Source organism: Oncorhynchus masou, chromosome 16 (genome assembly GCF_036934945.1).
Source record: "Oncorhynchus masou masou isolate Uvic2021 chromosome 16, UVic_Omas_1.1, whole genome shotgun sequence".
Classification (NCBI taxonomy): Eukaryota; Metazoa; Chordata; class Actinopteri; order Salmoniformes; family Salmonidae; genus Oncorhynchus; species Oncorhynchus masou.
The window spans coordinates 23,974,783-24,000,637 of record NC_088227.1 but is presented as its reverse complement, the minus strand read 5'-3'; the positions used below and the strand labels follow the sequence as shown (position 1 = coordinate 24,000,637).

General features: G+C 44.1%; 1 protein-coding gene across 7 annotated transcripts in view; it reads right to left on the bottom strand.

Moving 5' to 3' along the window:
- nhsl1b (NHS-like 1b) overlaps positions 1-25,855 on the bottom strand; it is a 169,885-nt gene that overhangs the window by 49,716 nt on the left and 94,314 nt on the right. Inside the window, exon 1 of one of the 7 annotated variants that reach the window (XM_064991244.1) lies at positions 20,957-21,255. The exons of the other annotated variants lie outside the window; for them this stretch is intronic. Within the exon in view, the coding sequence (XP_064847316.1) occupies positions 20,957-20,972 (16 nt within the window). The 5' untranslated portion in view covers positions 20,973-21,255. Of the gene's footprint in view, positions 1-20,956; positions 21,256-25,855 lie in introns of those variants that run through there. 7 annotated transcript variants of the gene reach the window in all.

Below are 25,855 nucleotides of genomic sequence, written 5' to 3'. Positions count from 1 at the left end.
GAGGACTAGGGCTCTATGACTGAGGACTTGGACTAGGACTATGACTGAGGATGAGGAATCTATGACTGAGGACTAGGACTATGACTGAGGACGAGGAATCTATGACTGAGGACTAGGGCTCTATGACTGAGGACCTAGAACTCTATGACTGAGGACTAGGGCTCTATGACTGAGGACCTAGGACTAGGACTGACTGAGGACCTAGGACTAGGGCTCTATGACTGAGGACCTAGAACTCTATGACTGAGGACTAGGGCTCTATGACTGAGGACCTAGGACTAGGACTGACTGAGGACCTAGGACTAGGGCTCTATGACTGAGGACCTAGAACTCTATGACTGAGGACTAGGGCTCTATGACTGAGGACCTAGGACTAGGACTGACTGAGGACCTAGGACTAGGGCTCTATGACTGAGGACTAGGGCTCTATGACTGAGGACTAGGGCTCTATGACTGAGGACTAGGGCTCTATGACTGAGGACTAGGGCTCTATGACTGAGGACTAGGGCTCTATGACTGAGGACCTAGGACTCTATGACTGAGGACCTAGGACTCTATGACTGAGGACTAGGGCTCTATGACTGAGGACTAGGGCTCTATGACTGAGGACTAGGGCTCTATGACTGAGGACCTAGGACTAGGGCTCTATGACTGAGGACCTAGGACTAGGGCTCTATGACTGAGGACTAGGGCTCTATGACTGAGGACTAGGGCTCTATGACTGAGGACTAGGGCTCTATGACTGAGGACTAGGGCTCTATGACTGAGGACCTAGGACTAGGGCTCTGACTGAGGACTAGGGCTCTATGACTGAGGACTAGGGCTCTATGACTGAGGACCTAGGACTAGGGCTGTATGACTGAGGACTAGGGCTCTATGACTGAGGACTAGGGCTCTATGACTGAGGACTAGGGCTCTATGACTGAGGACTAGGGCTCTATGACTGAGGACCTAGGACTAGGGCTCTATGACTGAGGATTAGGGCTCTATGACTGAGGACCTAGGACTAGGGCTCTCTGACTGAGGACCTAGGACTAGGGCTCTATGACTGAGGACCTAGGACTAGGGCTCTATGACTGAGGATTAGGGCTCTATGACTGAGGACCTAGGACTAGGACTCTCTGACTGAGGACCTAGGACTGACTGAGGACCTAGGACTAGGGCTCTATGACTGAGGACCTAGGACTATGACCTAGGATAAGGGCTGGGCTCTATGGGACCGGGGTTGATAATGAAGAATAAGACAGGATAATATTATGCTATTCAACCCCCTTATTAAAGGGCAATGCGCAACTGTGAATAATCAGGCAACTCTCCTCTGAAGCCAATTGTAGCCACTAAAACATGCAGTACCCAATCTGATTGTATGAGGGGTAGGATTGGGAGCAGCCCAGAAAGACCTCAGTGGAAGCAGCTTGGAGCTGATAAAAGCCCAATCTGATCAGAGAAGTAATTAAATAAATGAGTTTGAGCCAGGCCATTTAGTGCTTAAACACTGTTATCCTGCACTAGGCACAAATGAAACAGGGTAACACACAGCACTACGGTTGAATTAAATATGGCTCGGGCTGTAGTGAGGACATGGAACTGTACGAATGACTCTATCCTATCAGCCTAATATTCTACTAGCCTCCTGGAAATTAATCTCCAAAAAGCACACTACAGGCCTAAAACAGGACTGCATGCTTGAGCGCGCACACACACACGCACACGCACACACTTGGAATTAACTCACACAATCAGTAAACAGGCTTCTCCACCTAGCTACACATATTCAGGCTGTTAATACTATTAGACAGCAGGTCAGTACAGATTAACTCTGAATGGCCTTTCAACTCAACCCTCTCTGCAATGTGTCAGCGTTGGGCAGAATGGAATGTTGCCTCACACACATCTGTAAAACACAAGACAGGTGACAGGGGCACAGCCCATGAGAGGTAGAGGGGGATGAAAGAGGTAGAGGTGTAGGGGGAGACCCCAAGAGGTATGGGTGTCCTTTGTAGTTCAGTTGGTAGAGAGCATGGCACTTGTAACACCAGGGTAGAGGGTTCAATTCCCGGGACCACCCATACATAAAATGAATGCACTCGTGACTAACTCGCTTTGGATGAAAACGTCTGGCATATATTATGATATTATACCGATACGGACTGACTTACCCAAAGCCCTTCGTATGTCCTCACTGCCATCTTCCTCTAATTCATAAGATCAGGCTCCAGCCATACACACACTATACCACTAGGGGGCTCTCCATCCTTTACAGGGGCATCAGCCAAGCTCAGAAAATAAACCACAGGTTTATCCCTAATAATGTAATCAACTCCTTAAGTAAAAGTCACACAGATGTGACAGTGTGCAGCCCCACTACCTGTCACAGACCGACAGGAGGACTCAGGTCTTAGCCACACATGATGGAACTGTCACCTATTAGAGCTTAACAAGGCAGGCGTCCCTCCATTACTCACAGAACTAACCATGCAGCACCAATTACTGCTTCATTCAATGGCGAGGGGCAGAGCCAGGGTAACTGAATTAGGCTTGGGGTTGGTGAGGCACACAGGCGAGTTAACACACACACACACACACTTCATCAGAGACATGTAAGCTTGGGGAAATGATCAGCGTTTATGAACAAACATCTTTCATTATGGGTCATTCGTGACTCTGTAGTCAAGATTGTGTGTGTGTGTGTGTGTGTGTGGGGGGGGGGGAGAAACACAGACAGACACAAAGACAAAGAGCAAGAGAGAATGAGAGGGGGGGGGCGGGAGCAAAAATAAACTGTTTGGGATAAATCCCCTATCCCACCAAGATCAGCTATCACACTTTCTTTGAAGACAAACTTTGTCTTCAACCCGCCAATGGTGGGATTCAGGGAAACTGTGTGTGTGTCTGTAGGGGGTGGGACTAATGTGTAACAATGTGTCTTTGTGACTGTTCCTGTTCAAATCCCACAGTTAATCAGGCAGAGGAAGGACTTCTTTTGTGTTCCCCTCCCTCAGCAGGGGCCATATAAACACACACACACACACACACACACACACACACACACACACACACACACACACACACACTTCTGGGGCATGGGTTGACACCATTGTCTAGTTTTCAACGATGAAATAAATCCTCTTATCCTTCATCTCAACCTCTGTTTCCATCTCCTCAGCGATCCCCTCTCCTATAGCTGTGTATGTATAGCTATAAACCACGCTAATCCATGCCTGGATAAAGGAGAGGTGCTTGACCAAAGGGTAATACGGTCCGATGTAAGGTGTGCTGCCGACCGTGTTTAAGGCGTCAGCCTCAGTCATGTCTCAGAGATATGACCAACGAGGTCAAGGTAAATGGAACTCTACAGTCTTGACCAGATCAGAGAGAGAAGGAGAGAAAGAGGGGAAGTATTTGCCCCCTTTCTGATTTTCTCTATTTTTTGCATATTTGTGATACTGAATGTTATCAGATCTTCAACCAAAACCTAATATTAGATAAAGAGAACATGAGTTAACAAATACCCCCCAAAATTACACTTATTTTATTTATTGAATTAACAAAGTTATGCAACATCCCCATCCACTCAACGGGAGCTGAATCGCAGCTGGGTCATGCAGTTTATGCTTGAAAACCCACAAATATCGCTGAGTTAAAGCAGTTCTGCATGGACAAGTTGGCCAAAATTCCTCCACAGCGATGTGAGAAATTGATCAACAACTACAGGAAGTGTTTGGTTGGAGTCATTGCAGCTAAAGGTGGAACAACCAGTTATTGAGTGTAAGGGCAATTACTTTTTCACACAGGGGCATTGGGTGTGGCGTAACTTTGTTTATGAAATAAATACGTAATTGTTGTGTTATTTGTTTACTCAGGTTCCCTTTATCTAATATCAGGTTTTGGTTGAAGATCTGATAACATTCAGTATCAAAAATGTAACATTTGAAAAGGGGCAAATAGTTTTCCGGAGTTACGTGATGTATATGTAAGGCATGATACAAGATAAACACTCTCATTTACACTAACCGCAGTCAAATTCCCCATGCAGGTTTCCTTCACCTCCCTCTAGTTCTCAAAAAAGCCCACTGATTTCATTAGGGCCTATTTCCATTTCCCATTACTATTCCAGAAGGATGCCTGCTCCTCTGCCACTCAGAGGTCCTCTGGGCCCGGGGGAGCTGTTGGCTGTGATTGGTCAAACCCTGGACCTGCGTGTGTATGCCCACTGGGGGGCTTATAGAGGATCTGGAGAACACCTGCTACACATCTAAACTGGTAACTAAAGAACATGAGAGAGGAGGGAGAAGAGAGACAAGACAGATAGAATGGGTAGAGAACGGATACTGTAAGGCAGGAAGGAAAATGGTGAATGAAGTGGAAGCTGTATAGAGAGAAGAAGAGCATAGAGGAAGAGAGATGTACAAGAGAGACAGGGAGGAATTACACCTAGCCTCAAAGCTCTGTGTCAGCTGCCGTCTGTTCACCGTAGCGTAAATACAGCGTGACTAGAGCGTTAATACAACGTACAGCGCAGGCACAATACTGTACCAATGTGGGCAACATCTTGAGCTGTCACGGCGCATTAACCAAAATAGGCCTGAGCAGGGACGCTGGTCTGGCTCGCATTGTTACGCTAAACACATAAGAATAAGTGATTCATCACACACACACACACACACACACACACACACACACACACACACACACACACACACAATATCATAAAGACTCAGTACAGTATTAGTCAAGCAACATTTTGTTTATTGACCAATGACTATAAAAACCTCTCTCCTGGGTTCTTTATTAACTCTCCAAGGTGAAAGTCAGTCACCTCTGTTAACTACTACTGTCCCCCACGTCCCCACATCCTGTCATCTCTGTCACAGTCCAACACAGGGATGTCCCATCACCCCCAGCTGCCGGCTATGGTTCAGGGTTCCTCTTTATTTGTGTATCTTACTGCACATTCTGATGTCCGGTGTCTGCACTCAGCATGCATTGACATGTTCGGACACACACTCAAATACACACACACGGCACCCATACATTACAGTAACCGCAAAACATTCAGCATATTTCTAGAATTTAGGAAGAGAAAGGCCTAGAAAGAAAAATACTAAAGACTGACTTTTACCATGGATGGGTCGTTTATGTGCTATCACTTAATGATAATATCTGGGCTCTGCTCCCAGAGGTCGTGTAACTAACTCCCCGATGCCCTCAGCTCGGCCGCCAGAACCTCTGCCACCACTTACAGGTCAAAGGTTAGAGGTCACCACAGCACACCCTGATGGCACAACAAATGACCCCCAACGAAGGAGTCACACACTCGCTCTGACTCACACACCACACACACACACACACACACAAAAACAAGGCCAGACGGCACAGATCACACAATTACAACTACTGCAAATCACATAATGGGAGGAGACAAAGCACCGGCTTGAGAGTGGCTGTTCCACATGTCTCCCATAGAAACACACTAACACTGTTCCAACAGGATAGTCTAGAACAACATTACTGACAAGGCCTGTTCACAACAACAGATTTGTCTCTGTCTGCAGCAAAGCCACTATGAGCATTCCAGTGTTTCCCCTAGGATTTTTTCAGCAGCAGTGGCAAAGTTAGCATAGGGTATGGGGAGGGGTTGTAGAAGTTGGCGTGGCCAATGGGCGGGTCTGCGACCCAACATTTTAGAGGCCCTTCTCTTGGCCACAGAAACAAAACGTTGCTGTTTTAAAGCTACTTTCCTGCAATTCTACACATTTTGCCATGGGGCTGAGAGAAAATGTGCAGTTTTAAAGATCATTTCTACACATTTTGCAATGGCTTATGCTACCTGAGTTACAATTTCTTTGGGGGAACATTACCTTGTTGGAATTGTAGATTCTCCTGAACGGTCTAGTTTTCATTTTGGTGATTGTTAGTTCTCTCTTATTAAAAATATATAACTCTACAATATTTTCTACGCACTTTATATCTGGTTTCAGTAGTTTAAGTTTACACTGAAAATGTTTTACCATCCCAATGTTTTGGAGTGGCAGCAATGATTTAGCAGCGGTGGAATACAGGGGAAAACTGCATTCACACTATAGTATAGATTAGAATATAAAGCAATCTACCATTGCAGTCCAGCAGTTCCAGCCACGTGTGTCTCAACAGCACACAACAGCCTGAACCCAACAAAACACTACTGTCTCTGTCACACATCCAGTAAAACCCTCATTCTAAAGCCGACCGACTCCAGTCTTAGTAGTGTGTTCTGTTCTACCTTGGTAAGAAGTTCTACCTTGGCCATCCTGGTAGGTGTGTGTGTGTCCCAAGGAGCCCTTGGTCTCGGGTCCTAGCAGTCCCGGTTTGGGCGTCCACAGAGAGTCCTGTCTCTGGTGGACCTTGGTGGAGAGCAGGCGGCGTCGCAGGCTGCCCTCGGACCTACGGATGGGCCCGGAAGCATGGGGCTGGACTGGTAGGTTGTTGCCCATCTCGGAGGTGTTGTGGAAAGCCTTCTTCCCTCCCGAGTCCTCATAGCAGGCGGCCTTGTGCCAGCAGCTGACCACCGGCTTGGAGGAGAGGCACTGCACATATGCAATCATCCTCTCTCTGTCTCTAAGACCCTCGAGCCCCCCTCACTGCCCTCCCACTTGGGACAGGGGCTTGTGTGTGCGTGTGTATCACCCTCCTATTTTCTCTCTCTAGCCCCTAGACCCTCAATAGGACTCCCCCTTCTCTCACCCCCCTCTCTCCAGGAAGGATGAAGGGATGGGAGGGGCTGGTTTTCATGGTTTTAAGTTTTTGCAACCCGCAGGGGACACTCTCCTCCCTCCAGACCACAATCTCCAAAAGGCAGCCTCTCCCCCTCCCAATCTCCTCCTCTCTTTTTGTTCTGTCTTTCTCTCCCTCTCTCAGGGGCTTCTATTGACTTGCATTGATTTGCCTGACAAAAGGGAGGAATATGCAGTGTCAGATTACAAGCTCTATTTCCAAAACAAATACGGTGAATCTTCCAAAATCCAGCACACCTCAAAAATATCAACACCAAATCCGACTTAGCTAAAACCCCAAATCGGAAGTTTGGGTAAAAAAAAAAAAAGTTGGCTTCCAATTCCGAAAAGACCAGGAGAAATGTGGTGAAATATGCTGAGAATGTGTAAAAGTGTTTAAACAAAGGTCTCCACCCCCAGCAGGAAATAGCTGAGGTTACAATATGGTTCTTCTCACGTCACAATTTTAACCTTCTCCAAAACGCTCCTCACTGGTTTTCAATACTCCAACGAAGTGTGTAGAACTCAAGAGGAACACAGTCAGGGTGTATGTGGGACGGAGACACCCTCTAGAACAAATGCAAGAGGTGATGAAAAGAGATACCCCTGGTGAGTAGCAACTCTCCAGCACAACGTGTGTGAAGGATGAGTATCGTGAGGTGAGTTTCTCCCCCTCCTTTTCTTCTCTCTCTCCAACTGACCATCAGCTTTGCCCCTTGGCCTCTCCTCCTCTCCCCCCTCCTTTATAGGTCTAATCTGTAATTCCAGATTATCTAGTCCTAGTCCCTTTACAGAGACAGCAGACACGGAGAGCACTACAGATGGACGCCATCCTGCTGCTAATTAACCCTGGTGTAACGGTCAGCCTGCCAGCTTGTGTGGCACCTTAGATGACAACTGCCAGTCATTACAGGTGTGACCTGGAGGATGCAAATAGAACCAGACAAAACGCAGACAAATAGACAGACAAAAATGGACAGAAACAGACACATCTAGACAACAGTTAAAGGTTTCGCCTCTTCTGCAACAACGGTCCACCTGTGTGTTATTCTAGACTAGGCCACTACATATAGAGCTGTGTGTTATTCTAGACTAGGCCACTACATATTGAGCTGTGTGTTATTCTAGACTAGGCCACTACATATAGAGCTGTGTGTTATTCTAGACTAGGCCACTACATATAGAGCTGTGTGTTATTCTAGACTAGGCCACTACATATAGAGCTGTGTGTTATTCTAGACTAGGCCACTACATATAGAGCTGTGTGTTATTCTAGACTAGGCCACTACATATAGAGCTGTGTGTTATTCTAGACTAGGCCACTACATATAGAGCTGTGTGTTATTCTAGACTAGGCCACTACATATAGAGCTGTGTGTTATTCTAGACTAGGCCACTACATATAGAGCTGTGTGTTATTCTAGACTAGGCCACTACATATAGAGCTGTGTGTTATTCTAGACTAGGCCACTACATATAGAGCTGTGTGTTATTCTAGACTAGGCCACTACATATAGAGCTGTGTGTTATTCTAGACTAGGCCACTACATATAGAGCTGTGTGTTATTCTAGACTAGGCCACTACATATAGAGTTGTGTGTTATTCTAGACTAGGCCACTACATATAGAGTTGTGTGTTATTCTAGACTAGGCCACTACATATAGAGTTGTGTGTTATTCTAGACTAGGCCACTACATATAGAGTTGTGTGTTATTCTAGACTAGGCCACTACATATAGAGCTGTGTGTTATTCTAGACTAGGCCACTACATATAGAGCTGTGTGTTATTCTAGACTAGGCCACTACATATAGAGCTGTGTGTTATTCTAGACTAGGCCACTACATATAGAGCTGTGTGTTATTCTAGACTAGGCCACTACATATAGAGCTGTGTGTTATTCTAGACTAGGCCACTACATATAGAGCTGTGTGTTATTCTAGACTAGGCCACTACATATAGAGCTGTGTGTTATTCTAGACTAGGCCACTACATATAGAGCTGTGTGTTATTCTAGACTAGGCCACTACATATAGAGCTGTGTGTTATTCTAGACTAGGCCACTACATATAGAGTTGTGTGTTATTCTAGACTAGGCCACTACATATAGAGCTGTGTGTTATTCTAGACTAGGCCACTACATATAGAGCTGTGTGTTATTCTAGACTAGGCCACTACATATAGAGTTGTGTGTTATTCTAGACTAGGCCACTACATATAGAGCTGTGTGTTATTCTAGACTAGGCCACTACATATAGAGCTGTGTGTTATTCTAGACTAGGCCACTACATATAGAGCTGTGTGTTATTCTAGACTAGGCCACTACATATAGAGCTGTGTGTTATTCTAGACTAGGCCACTACATATAGAGCTGTGTGTTATTCTAGACTAGGCCACTACATATAGAGCTGTGTGTTATTCTAGACTAGGCCACTACATATAGAGCTGTGTGTTATTCTAGACTAGGCCACTACATATAGAGCTGTGTGTTATTCTAGACTAGGCCACTACATATAGAGCTGTGTGTTATTCTAGACTAGGCCACTACATATAGAGCTGTGTGTTATTCTAGACTAGGCCACTACATATAGAGCTGTGTGTTATTCTAGACTAGGCCACTACATATAGAGCTGTGTGTTATTCTAGACTAGGCCACTACATATAGAGCTGTGTGTTATTCTAGACTAGGCCACTACATATAGAGCTGTGTGTTATTCTAAACTAGGCCACTACATATAGAGCTGTGTGTTATTCTAGACTAGGCCACTACATATAGAGCTGTGTGTTATTCTAGACTAGGCCACTACATATAGAGCTGTGTGTTATTCTAGACTAGGCCACTACATATAGAGCTGTGTGTTATTCTAGACTAGGCCACTACATATAGAGCTGTGTGTTATTCTAGACTAGGCCACTACATATAGAGTTGTGTGTTATTCTAGACTAGGCCACTACATATAGAGCTGTGTGTTATTCTAGACTAGGCCACTACATATAGAGCTGTGTGTTATTCTAGACTAGGCCACTACATATAGAGCTGTGTGTTATTCTAGACTAGGCCACTACATATAGAGCTGTGTGTTATTCTAGACTAGGCCACTACATATAGAGCTGTGTGTTATTCTAGACTAGGCCACTACATATAGAGCTGTGTGTTATTCTAGACTAGGCCACTACATATAGAGCTGTGTGTTATTCTAGACTAGGCCACTACATATAGAGCTGTGTGTTATTCTAGACTAGGCCACTACATATAGAGCTGTGTGTTATTCTAGACTAGGCCACTACATATAGAGCTGTGTGTTATTCTAGACTAGGCCACTACATATAGAGCTGTGTGTTATTCTAGACTAGGCCACTACATATAGAGCTGTGTGTTATTCTAGACTAGGCCACTACATATAGAGCTGTGTGTTATTCTAGACTAGGCCACTACATATAGAGCTGTGTGTTATTCTAGACTAGGCCACTACATATAGAGCTGTGTGTTATTCTAGACTAGGCCACTACATATAGAGCTGTGTGTTATTCTAGACTAGGCCACTACATATAGAGCTGTGTGTTATTCTAGACTAGGCCACTACATATAGAGCTGTGTGTTATTCTAGACTAGGCCACTACATATAGAGCTGTGTGTTATTCTAGACTAGGCCACTACATATAGAGCTGTGTGTTATTCTAGACTAGGCCACTACATATAGAGCTGTGTGTATCATATGGATCAATCATCACTAATCAGATTGTTGGGGGCATTGGAGCTTAGAGCAGTGACAGAGCTGCTGACCAGCAGAGGGGGAGAGGAGAATGATTGGCCAGGGAAACACACAGGCTTTACTTCATTTACACCACAGCAATGATGACAAGGCAGATTATAAAACATATAAAAGCATAGACAAACGCACACACACACACCAAAATGTTGTGGGTAGAGCCTCTTCAAAAAGACCACTGACAACCCTGAACTGATGCAAGGCAGAAAAGGCAGATAGAAACAGAAATGCAGAGGAAGGGAGGGATTCACAGTCGTAACTAAATGAGAAAAAACAAACACCACACAGCAGCTCCATCTAGTGGTACAATATCATCACTTCAAGGATCCATGTATGGAGTACTGTGGTAGAGAAAGCAGACACTGAAAGTAACTCCACTATAACCTAATCTAGCAGAGTGTGTTTAATGGGCACTCCCGACAGTACCTCTGTCTGTCTTTATAAGGTACAGGAAAGTAAGGGTGAGGTGAGGTTCTGATTCTGAGAAGACAGACAGACACTGATACAGACAGACAGACACTGAGACAGACAGACAGACACTGAGACAGACAGACAGACACTGAGACAGACAGACAGACACTGAGACAGACAGACAGACACTGATACAGACAGACAGACACTGATACAGACAGACAGACAGACACTGATACAGACAGACAGACACTGATACAGACAGACAGACAGACAGACAGACAGACAGACAGACACTGATACAGACAGACAGACAGACAGACAGACAGACAGACACTGAGACAGACAGACACTGAGACAGACAGACAGACACTGAGACAGACAGACAGACACTGAGACAGACAGACAGACACTGATACAGACAGACAGACAGACAGACAGACAGACAGACAGACAGACAGACAGACAGACACTGATACAGACAGACAGACAGACAGACAGAGAGACAGAGAGACAGACAGACAGACAGACAGACAGACAGAGAGACAGACAGACAGACAGACAGACAGACAGACAGACATGGTTTTAGCTCCAGGACAATGAACAGGAAACCAGTGTTCTTACATTGTCAAAGGATCTGATTAGCTTGTAAAGACACACAAACAAGCAGACTGAACAGTAACAAATATAGAGAGGAGTGAAATGATGGATAAAGGTCAAATACCATATGGAAGTAGGGTCAGTGTGTGCCCTGCCAAAGCCAGAGCAGATAGCCGGGTTCACAGAGCCATTAACAAAGGTTATCATTTCCATATGGAAGCCACACTGACAACACTAATACCACAGCCAAACACCAAACCCACACACGCAATGCAGGCAGGCCAAAAGGCTTTTAACACAGGCACATCTGACTCTGTACTTAACCCCTCCCTCTGTTCCCATTCTAAACCATGTAAGTACAGGACAAATACATATACAGTTTCATCAACACAGAGGGGTGTTGGAAAACACATACTCTCTCCCTCGGTCATATAGCAACATATCTGAGAGATACACAATCACTCTCTCTGCGTGCATTAGATTCAACATTTTCACATGCCCAGCGGGGGGGTATAGAGTGATGCGGACAGTGGACACACTCACACATACATTAGTGGTAGCATCAGCACAATAGGGGTTGCTTGGACCAACACACAGACACATTAGCAGCCTTGCCTTTGACAGAAATAACTAAACAGTGGGGGGTTCAAACAGACACAGTGACCGGCACACACACACACACACACACACACACACACACACACACACACACACACACACACACACACACACACACACACACAGTGTGTGAGTCAGTCAGGGTTCAGTACTGCATGGGTAGATAACCCCCCGGCCCAACATGCAGTGCGGCCAGTCTTTCTCAGCCCACTGATTCTGAATGGTGATTATGGGTAGTCAGTCAGGAGGTGAGCGTGTGTGTGTGTGTGTGTGTGTGTGTGTGTGTGTGTGTGTGTGACTACACCTCCCAGACAATTCTGTTGATGCCCACGCGGGTCCACACTGGGAAGAGCTCATCCACTGTGTGTGTGTGTGTGTGTGTGTGTGTGTGTGTGTGTGTGTGTGTGTGTGTGTGTGTGTGTGTGTGTGTGTGTGTGTGTGTGTGTGTGTGTGTAAGCACACTTGCGTGGGCCCGTGCGTGCCTTTGTGTGTGCTTGTACAGGGGGATATTACGGAAGGCTCAGAGAAAAGGGTTTCCAGGGAGACCCAGGGGGGCTACATGTGGGGAGAGTGGGAAAACACCTGCATGCTGTGTTTTGTTTGAAGAATCATCATGTTGGAGTCAGCTATTGTCTAAGGAGCTCAGGCTAACAAAACTCATCCATTGTCTACAGGAGGACTATGGAAAACTCCATCCATTGTCTACAGGAGGACTATTGAAAAAAAAAAGAAATATATTGTCTACAGGAGGACTATGGAAAACTTAGCCATTGTCTCAAACCAACTGTAGCGAACAGAACTCGTCCATTATCTATAACTCCTGCTTGTCAACAGAACTCATTCGTAGTCTACAGGACTCATCCATAGTGAGAACTTGTTCTACAGAACTCAGGAGTCATCCATTGTCTTTGGAGCTTCACCTCCGTCGTCTGTAGCATCTTAAATGGTGAACTGAAAGTGAATAAGCTAAATAAAAACAAAGTCAAAGCTTATCAACACGTAGGGTCACTAATAGCTCAAAAAAATCATCCCTCATCCTCTAAAACCCATCCCTCATCCTCTAAAACTCATCCCTGATTATCTAAAACTCATGCCTCCTCCTCTAAAACTCATCCTTCATCCTCTAAAACTCATGCCTCATCCTCTAAAACTCATGCCTCATCCTCTAAAACTCATGCCTCATCCTCTAAAACGCATCCCTCCTCCTCTAAAACGCATCCCTCCTCCTCTAAAACGCATCCCTCTAATAACTCTAGTAGCTCTAAATCTCAGACCAGACTGGCCTGGTCCTCCAGACAGGCTGTGATGAGGGTGTTAAATGCCATCACAGGTTATACATAGGTCTGGACCCAGCCACTAACGTGGAGAGACAACACCTGACCCCCAGCCATCCCAAGAGTGAATGGAACTCACAGACACATTGCTTAAATTCACACTCACATACACTCTCTCACGTAAAACATGACCATCCCCAAATGTGTTACTTTATATCAATGAGCAAACTTGTGCATGTGCTCATCATTACACACACCCACACCTCCATAACACATGTTTGCTACACACGTCTGAGATTCACAATGGACACCAGAGGGAGAAGTTGACAGACTTTACACTGTTTTAGCTTCACACTGTAATCAGTCACGGCGTGAATCTCCATACACGACCATCTATCTACTGCTCTACACCTAACCCACTGCCATCAACTTCTACACAGACAACTCAGTTACAGCAGAGTCAATCTATTCTAAAACCAAAACAACAGTTGTATCATGAAGTACAGTGCCTTCAGGAAATATTCATACCTCTTGACTTACTGCACATTTTGTTGTGTTACAGCCTAAATTCAAAACTGGTTAAAAAAAATTTCCTCACCCATTTATACACAATTCCGCATAATGACAAAGTGATAACATGGTTTTAGATTTTTTTGCAAAATGTATAGAAAATGAAATATGAAAAATGTTGTGTTGATTTGCCACAAACATAACACTTTGTATTCAGGACATAAAGTGAATTTCTTTGCTACATGTTGCAGTTTTACTTTAGTGCCTTATTGATCCATCCTCAGTTCTCCAAATCACAGCCATTACACTGTGTAACTGTTATAAAGTCACCATTGGCCTCATGGTAAAATCCCTGAGTGGTTTCCTTCCTCTCCGGCAACTGGGTTAGGAATTACACCTGCAACTTTGCAGTAACTGGGTGTATTGATTAGAGGTCGACCGATTGTGATTTTTCAACGCCGTTACTGATTATTGGAGGACCAGAAAAAAGCCGATAACGATTAAATCGGCCATTTTTAAAATATTTTATTTGTAATAACGCCAATTACAACAATACTGAATCAACACTTATTTTAACTTAATATAATACATCAATAAAGTCAATTTAGCCGCAAATAAATAATGAAACATGTTCAATTTAGTTTAAATAATGCAAAAACAAAGTGCTGGAGAAGTAAAAGTGCAATATGTGCCATGTAAAACCTCTAACGTTTGAGTTCCTTGCTCAGAACATGAGAACATATGAAAGTTGGGGGTTCCTTTTAACATGAGACTTCAATATTCAAGGTAAGAGGTTTTAGGTTGTAGTTAATATAGTATTTATTGGACTATTTCTCTCTATACCATTTGTATTTCCTATACCTTTGACTATTGGATGTTCTTATAGGCACTATAGTATTGCCAGTGTAACAGTATAGCTTTCGTCCCTCTCCTCGCCCCTACCTGGGCTCGAACCAGGAACACATCGACAACAACCACACTCGAAGGAGCGTTACCCATCGCTCCACAAAAGCCGCGGCCCTTGCAGGGCAAGGGGAACAACTACTCCAAGTCTCAGAGCGAGTGACGTTTGAAACGCTATTAGTGCGCACCCCGCCAACTAGCTAGCCATTTCACATCGGTTACACCAGCCATTAGCCTGACAGGCTTGAAGTCATAAACAGTGCTGTGCTTGTGAAGAGCTGCTGGCAAAACACACGAAAGTGCTGTTTGAATGAATGCTTACGAGCCTGTGGCGTCGCCCCACAGACCTCCCGGTCGCGGCCGGGTTATGACAAAGCCTGGGCGCAAACCCAGAGTCTCTGGTGGCACAGCTGGGGCTGCAGTGCAGAGCCCTTAACCACTGAGCCACCCGGGAGGCCCGTTCTTAACTGACTTGCCCAGTTAAATAAAGGTATAAAACAATTGGTAAAATAATAATAAAATAGAAATCGGCAAAATTGGAGTACAAAAATACAGATTGTTATGAAAACTTGAAATTGGCCCTAATTAAATCGGCCATTCCGATTAATCGGTCGACCTCTAGTATTGATACACCATCCAAAGTGTAATTAATAACTTCACCAGGCTCAAAGGGATATTCAATGTCTGCTTTTTTTAACCCATCAACCAATAGGTGTCCTTCTTTGCGAGGGATTGGAAAACCTCCCTGGTCTTTATGATTGAATCTGTGTTTGACATTCACTGCTCGACTGAGGGACTCTACAGAGAATTGTATGTGTGGGGTACAGAGATGAGGTAGTCATTCAAATATCACATTAAACACCAATACTGCACACAGAGCCAGTCCATGCAACTTATTATGCAAATGTTTACTCCTGAACTTATTTAGGCTTGCCATAACAAAGAGGTTGAACACTAGTGGTTAGAGCGTTGGGCCAGTAACCGGAAGGTTGCTGAATCGAATCTCCGAGCTGACAAAGTAAAAAAAATCTGTCGTTCTGCCCCTGAACAAGGCAGTAACCCACTGTTCCCCGAAGACGTGGATGTCGATTAAGGCAGCCCCCCATACCTCTCTGCTTCAGAGGTTGGGTTGAATGCGGAAGACACATTTCAGTTGAATACATTTAGTTGGACAACTGACTAGGCTTTCCTAGTCAGTTTCCACCTTTCCTTTCTCTTTTTGACTGAAGAGATTTCAGCTCATACATTTTAATTAATTTGTAAAAATGTAGTGTCCAAAACATATGACCACCTGCTCTTTCTATGACAGACTGACCAGGTGAATCCAAGTGAAAGCTATGATCCCTTATTGATGTCACTTGTTAAATCCACTTCAAATCAGTGTAGATGAAGGGGAAGAGACAGGTTAAAGAAGGATTTTTAAGCCTTGAGACATGGATTGTGTATGTGCTCCATTCAGAGGGAGAATGGGCAAGACAAAGGATTGAAGTGCCTATGAACGGAGTATAGTAGTAGGTGCCAGGCGCACTGGTTTGTGTCAAAAACTGCAATGCTGCTGGGTTTTTCATGCTCAACAGTTTCCCATGTATCAAGAATGGCCCAGCTCCCAAAGGACATCCAGTCAACTTGACACAACTGTGGGAAGTATTGGAGTCAACATGGGTCAGCATTCCTGTAGAACGCTTGACACCTTGTAGAGTGCATGCCCTGATGAATTGAGTCTGTTCTGAGGGGAAAAGGGGGATGCCACTCAATATTAGGAAGGTGTTCTTAATGTTTTGTATACTCAGTGTGTGTCTAAGCTGTGACCACTAATACAACGGGCTAACCATAGTAGCATAAAACTAGGGATGCACTGATATGACATTTTTGGCTGATATCAATATCCAATATTTTCATGCCAAAATACGCGACAACAATATTTAAAATGTAAACATTCTAGTACAGTTAAATAGTTGAAACACACACACACACACACATACACACACACACACACACACACACACAAAGTTATTTTGTTGGCATTTACATTTGTCCCCATTACCAGTAAAATACAATCAAAACCTATTTCTTTCACTTACTTGCTGTGCTGTTTCGTTGTTCATTTGTTCAGTCGTTTTATTCTCAACCAGGATTGCATCATACATGTCAAGCAGTGAAGTTTCAGCTGCCTGTGGCCTCTTCTGTCGTGGGTCCTCTTCCTCGGTGCTCACTGTCACTGTGTCCATTTCCATCTTGTCCAGCTGTGTCTAACATTTCACGTAAACCCTGTTTCTTGTCTGCATTGAAGTAGCGGTCCTTGTACCTAGCATCGACCATGGTGGCGACACTAAAGCGGCTCAGACAGAATGTCACCGAATCTCTTGTTCACAGTCAAGTACTTTTGCAGGTTTTAACCACACGGTCTGTGTCGGCGGTTGTTGACCAGGAGTTTCAATGCCATGACAGAGGGTATCACGTCTGCTGCAGATGCAGTTGTTGAGCTTATTTTTCGAGTGAGTTGTTCGAATGGAGCTAGGAGTGTGTTCGTGGTTTCAATGAGAGTCCACTGGTTTGCACCAGCTGTTGCAGGTAACTCAGTCAGCTGTGTACACGCCAAGCACTCGTTTTTGTTCCAGCAGGCTCTCCATGTAAAAAGTACTGTTCCATCTGGTGGAAAGGTCTTGCTTTCGTTTGCACTCTAAGCTGCTCCTGTAGTATTGCTTGCAGGCGGCTGTATGCAAGTTGTGAGTGTTTAACATGACACACTATCTTCCTACCTGTTGCCACTGTGTCAGATATGCTGCGTTGGGCCAAAACACCTTCGTTCACAGCCAGTTGCAGCATGTGTACCATGCATGGCAAAGACTGTCATCGCTGGTCCAAATGACAGTCGAGAAGCTAATAGCAGGTAGCTCATGGATGTGCCATTCAACAAGTGTGTAACTCCGGTAGGGCAACATCTGAAAAATAGTGCCTACTTGGTAGTGTGTACCGGGGCTCGAAGTTCTCGACCAGTCGGCGAAAGCTAACATCATCCATTTTGGCGTTAATGGATTTTGGCTTTGAGTTGTCTCGCTGAAATTCTCTTACTCTTTCAAATGACTGCTCGACTTGAACTTGTTAAATTGTTGGAAGTGTGTGCTTAGTTTTTTTCTGCTTTTGTTCTAACTAGTCGCTGAACATCTGGGGGTGAAGCACTTTCGAATGAGTAATTAGGTTTGTGGTATTGAAAGATTTCTTTCTCCTCAGGAAACAATAGCGGCACAAACGCTGCATATGGCCTTTCTGTTATGTTCCTTTGAAACATCAAAATAGATCCACACAGCAGACATTGTGGACTAGGTTAGGAATGCTGTGTTGCACGTGTCGTCGTGGCGTCATTACGTCATACAGGTATGCACGTCAGCTATGACATTGGTTTTGCACATCGGCGTTAAACTATACATAGAGCCGATGTCAAAGTGGTGGTGGCATTTTTAGCTAATATCGGCCAATTCCGATATGCTTACCAATATATCTTGCATCCCTACATAAAACCCAACTATTCCCTGCCTACATAATAGCCACTAGACAGCTTAACCCACATGGCAGAAGGGGCAGAGGAGACATCTCCTGCATTTCCTTTTCTTGTCTTTGGAACATCTGCCCTCTCTTTGCGCTCACCAGACCGGCACATCAGCAGAATTAATGAAACATCACCCAAAAAAAGTCAAATAGACAGATTTAATAAGATGTTAGACAAGGCAACTAAAAACACAACACCAAGCACAGAGCAGTTCCCTTTTGGTCCCTAGCCCCTTCTGTCTTTGGTGTTGTTCACATAATAAAGGTCTGGATTGGTGAGAAGAGAGCAATATGGTCTTAGTTTCACTTGTTGTCCTCGCCTGGACAGAGCCGCCAGAATCATTTGCCTTCAGTACCGTCTGGATTGGAACATCGGGTGACATCTTAGTTCTACAAGAAATTAGATTCACTTTACAAGGCAGACATGTTGCATACTCAACCTGGAGCTTCTGGATTACTCGCTGTAAATGTTCAATTCTAGGATACAACAGCCTGATGGGGTCTAACATAAAACCCATCAACTCCTTGGCCAGCAGTCCATTCCACTAACCCCTACACAACCACCATATTACATTTGTACGAGACACGGTAGGTAATGTGATAAATACAGACTTATGAAGCCAACCATTCCCCATAACATGCCAAGAGCTTACAGTAAATTAAAGAGCTGGGATTTACCGTGGTACTGTGGGGTAAAGTCAAGTTAGGATAGATAACCACATTTTAACTAACATTACCAGCCTTACTCCTGCTCTGGGGTGGAAAGATGTAGGGTGACTGCCCAAAACACCCCTCATCTTCAATCTGGCAACCCATATGGCTCTGAACATTCACCAACTGTGTAGAGCAGAGACCAGGCTTTGTGGAATCTATCTCCAACTACATCGATTCGCACAATTATGAAACGCCCACCTTGTATTGATGTTTGTCCTCTGTAGTTGCGTGCCTTTCTTTGTTTGCTGAAATCCATACTTTTTCAATAAAACGTTAATCAAATACAACCACCGACTGTTCCCTTGTTGAGATTTAATTTGCACATTTGCACTGAGTTGCCATCTTAGAGCAACAGCAATGAGCAAACAGTCAGTGGTTCTATTTGATTAAAGTTTATTGAAAAAGTATGGATTTCAGGAAACAAAGGCACACAACTACAGAGGACAAACATATGTAAAAGTTGAGCATTTCATGATTTATATTTTTTTGAAGGATTGACCATGGGCGAATCGATGTAGTCGGGAACTAAATTCCACAGTGCCTGGTCTCAGCTCCACGCCATTGGGAAAGGTCCTCAGAAACTTCCTTCACCATGGAGAAGAGTTTAGTCCGCTACCTCCACCCCAGACTGGTGGGGCCAGTCCAAGTAGACAAGGAAGAGCTGCCGGGTGATGTGGAATAGATAATCAGTACAGTGCTACTGATAATGTCTGGTTTGCTGTCATAATGTAAAGTAAATTGGGGTTCTGTGACAGACAGTTTAAGAGAACTTCACATTCTAAATCAAAGCAAGATTAGATGTTGGTGACCTCATTGCCACCTCGGCCAATCACAGCTTAGCCTCTTCAGATACAGAGGTGGCCAGAGGCTGCCATCCAGGAACATTTAAATGTTTGTTTGGAACATGTGCCACAGGAGGTGCCAATGAGGTGCTTAGTGTGTGCCAACCGAGGTGCCACTAGTTTGCCAGTGTGACCAGTTTTTCCATGACCCAGTGCCTACTGCCAATCAAATCAATGCCTGCGCATGTCTGCTCTGCCCCTGGCTATGGCAGTGTGTTTGTAAAAGAGAAAAAAATAAAGAAATTTGACAACAACAAAAAAAAGAGTGCGAGAGGGAGAAAGATAATACAAGAGACATCAATTAGAGAATGAGACAGAGGTATAAAATAAACACTGAATGAAGGAGAGAGAGAAAGACCGATCTATAGAGAATAGCAGAGGGCTGTGAGTGTAGAGCTTTTCTGTTGTCCTTTCTGTTGCTGCTCTGCCCTGCCCGGCTGAGCCCAGCGCTGCCTGGCCAACACATGGCGCCGCTCTGCAGCACAGGACAGCACTACAGCAACTGCTGCCCTCCCTCCCTGGCAGCTGCCAATGTGAAAGAGGAACACAGTCCACACGGCACTTAAAATACCCTCCATTCTACTTTACTCAGACATATTGAACACACATATGCTGACCACACAACACATTCCATAGTAGACAGCGCTGAAACGTTCTTTCAAGTTTAAACAGACACACTAGACAGATGTTCACATAAAAATCTAACAACGGATCAAAGCAACACTTTTAATAGATTACAACTTGAATCTACTCAACTTCCCTCTATATAGGAAGAGATGGAGAAAGAGTATGACAGAGAAAGAGAGAAGGAAAGAAAGTAAACTCCCTACAGTATAAAGGAAAACAAAGGAAGACATGTGGAGAAGAAACCACTGTGACCGAAAGGAGAGAAGTTTTCCATCCGGGAAAAGAGTTGGGGTTAAACCTTCCCTTTGTCTCCGAACTCGGATGGAAAAGTTCCACACTCAGATTGCGTTAAGTTAATCTTCCACTCCACACACACACGATTGGTCCTACCTTTCAGACAGAACATGGCTTCTCCTTAAGTTCCACAGACATCCACAGAGGTGTTGAATGAAGTGGTCAGACCCAGTCCTTCAGCTACTCCCTACTTTTCTGTCCTCTCTTTTTCTTTCTTTAACCCCTTCTTTCCCTCCCTCTCTCTCTCTCCCTCACTCTGCACCCCTCTGTCAACGTGCTTACACACAGACCCACGGACCCAGACACTCACACACACTCCTCTCTCTCTCGCCCCATCTCTCTCTCTCTCCCTGACACACACACACACACACACACACACACACACACACTCACAGTGGCAGCCAGCCAACGCATGCACCGCAGGAAACTGCTTTACAAACCCCACTCTCCCCTTCCCATCGCTCTCCCCCTCTTCCACACTGACAATCCACCTCTCCCTACCCCTCCCCCTAACTGAAAAAGTAGGCAGATAGAAGCTCTGCCTCACTCACAGCTCCAACTATCCCACCCCCCTTTTATCACACACATTTAAGCCCATTTAAGCACACAGTGTTATGTGTGTACTTGTTTGGCATTTTACTGCACTGTTAGGAGCTAGTAACACAAGCATTTATTTCACTGCACCCGCTATAACATTTTCTAAACTGTGTATGCGACAAACCCACTTTGGACACACAAACACACACCAGTTATTCACGCACACACACACACACATGCACAACCATTGGGGTTGGCTGGGGTGTGTGATTGTTCTGAAGTTGGTCCGTCAGCAGTTGGCAGGGGGCCCGGCTCGAGCCTGTCCATTGTGCTGTGATCAAACATAATCGCTTAATCCCCCCAACTCAACTGTTTGTTATCAAAACCAGCCACGTCCACTGACGCATCCAGGGACCTCAGCGCTCAGAGCCGGACGTACAGAGTACAGCCTGGCCACACGAGCAATAGAGACAGTACTCACTGATTGACCGTGGTCACATGACCGTCTCAAAATCCTCAAAAAAAAGTTTCCTTTCATATTGACAGTTAATATTAGCCTGAGTGTGTAAGATGCGTCCCAAGTATACCCAAATAGCCTAGGGTTGTTCAAATTCTCTGACACAATATTTTGGCTGAACATAGTGTGGTACTGTACAAATTCATGACCATGTTAGTTTATCAATGACTGATTCCATTTTCTGGCTGTTTTCCTCAGGAGGTCCACTAGAAAGGCTGAGGGTTCACCTTTGACAGCTACTGTACCTTGGTGTGCTGTGACAAAACGTCCCCAGCTGGCTGTGGCATGTGAAAGCTGAGCGGAGGAATGCCACACACTCTGAGTGGTGTATATCATGAGGCATAGCGGACATAACAGTAAGCATCGTTAGGACACCAAACATCCCCACTTGCATCCTCACCGAGACAAAACAACCATCCATTCTCTAGCTGGGACCCTAGAAGCTGAATATGCACCCCTGGGACCCAGTAAAAATGTCCAATAAACCCTAAACAGCCAGTAACAAAGATGAAAACAGAAAAATAGTGTATGAATCATGGAGTGTCACTGTCGGATAAAACAGAGTTTGCCTGTGGACTAAAACGCTGACTGGACCAGACATTGATTTCCAATGAGAACCTCTAATGGCCTTCTCTTAGACGGGTGAACCCATTAGCTGCTGCCTCTAACATGGTGGAGAGGTATAGCTTGTTATGCGAGCTAAGAGCTCCACAACACTATTCACAATTAATTAGTCAAGTCGGTTGGGAGAAATAACCAGATGCAGACATAATCAACTGGTTTGGGTAACTAGTTTAAATGCTAATGTCACTCAACAATGAGTTTGCACCAACCACAATGGTAGAGAAGCACAATGGATCCTCCTAGAATCAGAATAGTTGAGAAGGTTTTGTGGGCATGCTTTGTGGAAGGGTTTGTCACACCCAGAGGGGGATTTGGGGAAGAGGAGAAATCAATGACTAAAAGCCCAAAGCACTGTGCTCACGTCATGACAATATCAAAATGTTGTGTCCTATTTTGTAAAGAAGTGTGTGCGTATGTGCTCACACAGAAAATGTCACATGAGATTTGTCCTGTGAGAAAAATGTCCTGTGCGTGTGTCAATCCCACGGTGGTGCAGGTTGCATGTTGTGATACGTCTGCCAGTACCAGGTGCTGTCCATTACTGTCTGATTAGTGTGTGTGAGAGGGCTCTTCTGCATGAGCGAGTGTGTGAAATGAGAATTCCACAAAAAACACAACCCTGAAAATAACCCACTGCTACAAATACACAAACTTGGAACAGACCAACAAACACACCAGTAAAAATGTAACACGAATGAGACACAATTTTCCAAAATGGAAACTGAACAGGGGTCTGCTCAAACCTTCAAAATTGCATCCTCCTTGAAAGTGATCACTGATCTGACATGGCTGAATGGGGGAAAGGCAGTAGGTTTGGAGGTGTGGAAATCTCTTTTCTAATCCAATCATGTACAGATCAGTGGTTCACTAAAGGAATGGAGGAAGCAAGAATGCATTAAAGACAGTCCAAAAGCCTATATTTCTAGCTGATCGTCACAACATCTAACTCTGGTCATTTCCATATAAAAGGATCCGTGAGCAGCAACGTGTGAAGTTCATAGGAGAATGCCAAATTGGGTGTCAAATGAAAGCTATGAGTATATATATCTATTATTTTTAAATTAAGGCATATAAAAAAATTCTACCATTTTCCATCCTAAAAATGAGGAATAAGTAAAGGCTTTGATTTCTGGTAAAACTAGTGGAAAAGGGGTCTTAGAAAACATATACCAGAAAATATCAGAAATACATCAAAACAACAACGTTGAAGTAAAGACCACTGGCAACTAACATCAACACTTATATTCAGTGTCTAATAAATGTTTCTGCCTCCTGTTCAAGAAACATTGCCTTGTGCCTTGACATTTCATTACCAAACATCTACACATCTTTAAGATATTTTCTGATTTCTCTCCCTCATAAGGGAGGATCATGACAGTTCACAGAGCCGACAAGTAAAGGTAGACCTATCAATTAATTTATACATTTTGTTTACGAATTATTAAGTGATTCAAACGTTAAATCCCGTTACCAAATCGGTAACGGAATTTCAGAAAAATCGGTAAATGAAATTTCCGCAATTGAACTGGTTGCATAGAAATCATAGTAGTCACAAATCACAGTTGGGTTCACAAGTTTGGAGAGCACAGTACAGCAAAGTAGTATACAGTTCAGCACAATACAGTATAGTACACAGAGCATACTAGAGTTGAGTACATTATAATGTATTGTACTCTCTACTCTACTCAGGAGGCTGCTGAGGGATCATAATGAAAATGGCTGGAATTGAGTAAATCAAACAGAATCAAACATGTGTTTGATGTATTTGATAAGATTCCACCTATTCAACTCCAGCCATTACCATGAGCCCGTCCTCCCCAATTAAGGTGCCACCAATTTCCTGTGACTCTACTATACTGTGACTCTACTATACTTTACTTTGAGGTCCAAATTTGTGAAACATAGACATCTACTATTTGTTCAGATTTGGTCCGGTCCGGACCAACCAAATGCTGTCTTGTTTGGGGGCAGAGCTCATTAAATTAATAGTCAGTGTGTAGAATAATATCCAAATATGCAAAGGAGGATATTGTACATTTCTTCCTTTGTGTTCCTATTTAGGATACATCACCATGAAGAGAATGACCTTCATATCCATCATGACGCATTTCTGTGCAGTACAGATCAGGAATGACATTCATTTACCGCAATTCTGTTGCAGGGTGTAAATCCACTTCACTTACTGTAGTTCAATAACCAAAATAGATTTTTTCAAAGTCTGTCACGTCATAGCTGACACACCATTATTTCTGCAGACATCGTTGAATCTTAATTCTGAGTTTTGGAAAACATGGACACAAAACGGAGATTTTACCAAAATTCTCTTACCAAACGTTGCGCATCTGCACAGTTCTTCCAGTAAATGTGTTTTTGTACAATTTTCTGTGTAAATTGTTAAAAGTAGTCCTTGTGTATAGAGTTGTATGATTTGTTCAACTTTGAAATCAATGTTTTTTGTTTGGCAGCGCAATTCCGTTACTGTGGAATTGCCCCTCTTCCGTTACTGTGGAATTGCCCCTATTCCGTTACTGTGGAATTGCCCCTCTTTCGTTACTGTGGAATTGCCCCTCTTCCGTTACTGTGGAATTGCCCCTCTTCCGTTACTGTGGAATTGCCCCTCTTCCGTTACTGTGGAATTGCCCCTCTTCCGTTACTGTGGAATTGCCCCTCTTCCGTTACTGTGGAATTGCCCCTCTTCCGTTACTGTGGAATTGCCCCTCTTCCGTTACTGTGGAATTGCCCCTCTTCCGTTACTGTGGAATTGCCCCTCTTTCTTTACTGTGGAATTGCCCCTCTTCCAATGGCCCTGTATAACCCACAATAATTACCATGTCCCTATCTCAGACGTCTGTATTGTACTGTACCAGAAAGCACATTCACAGATAAAACGTACAGTGTAGTATTTCTGTAGGGAACAGTGTGAAATGGTAACACTACCACACAGAGATAAGAGATGAGCTAGTAAGTAAAGTAAGTAGCCTTGCACAAGGCTTAGCTGGGATAGCTGTAGCTGACATTTAGCTGCTTAGCTGATATAGCGCTCTGGTTAGTAACATAACTTGTCACACAAAGAGACAAATCATACCAATGCCAGGTACTCTATCTGAACAGTTCTCTTGAAATTGACATTTTATCTCAAAAGAGGCTAACCTAGATAAATAAAGATTAAATCAAGAGAATTAATAGATAATCATAGAGGATTTATCATCTCAGTAAACCTGAATAAACCCGCATAATGTCATCCATGTTGGTACATCAGATCAGACGTTCTGTCTTTACAGGCAGGTATGATCCTCTGAGACCTATAGACGTGGGAT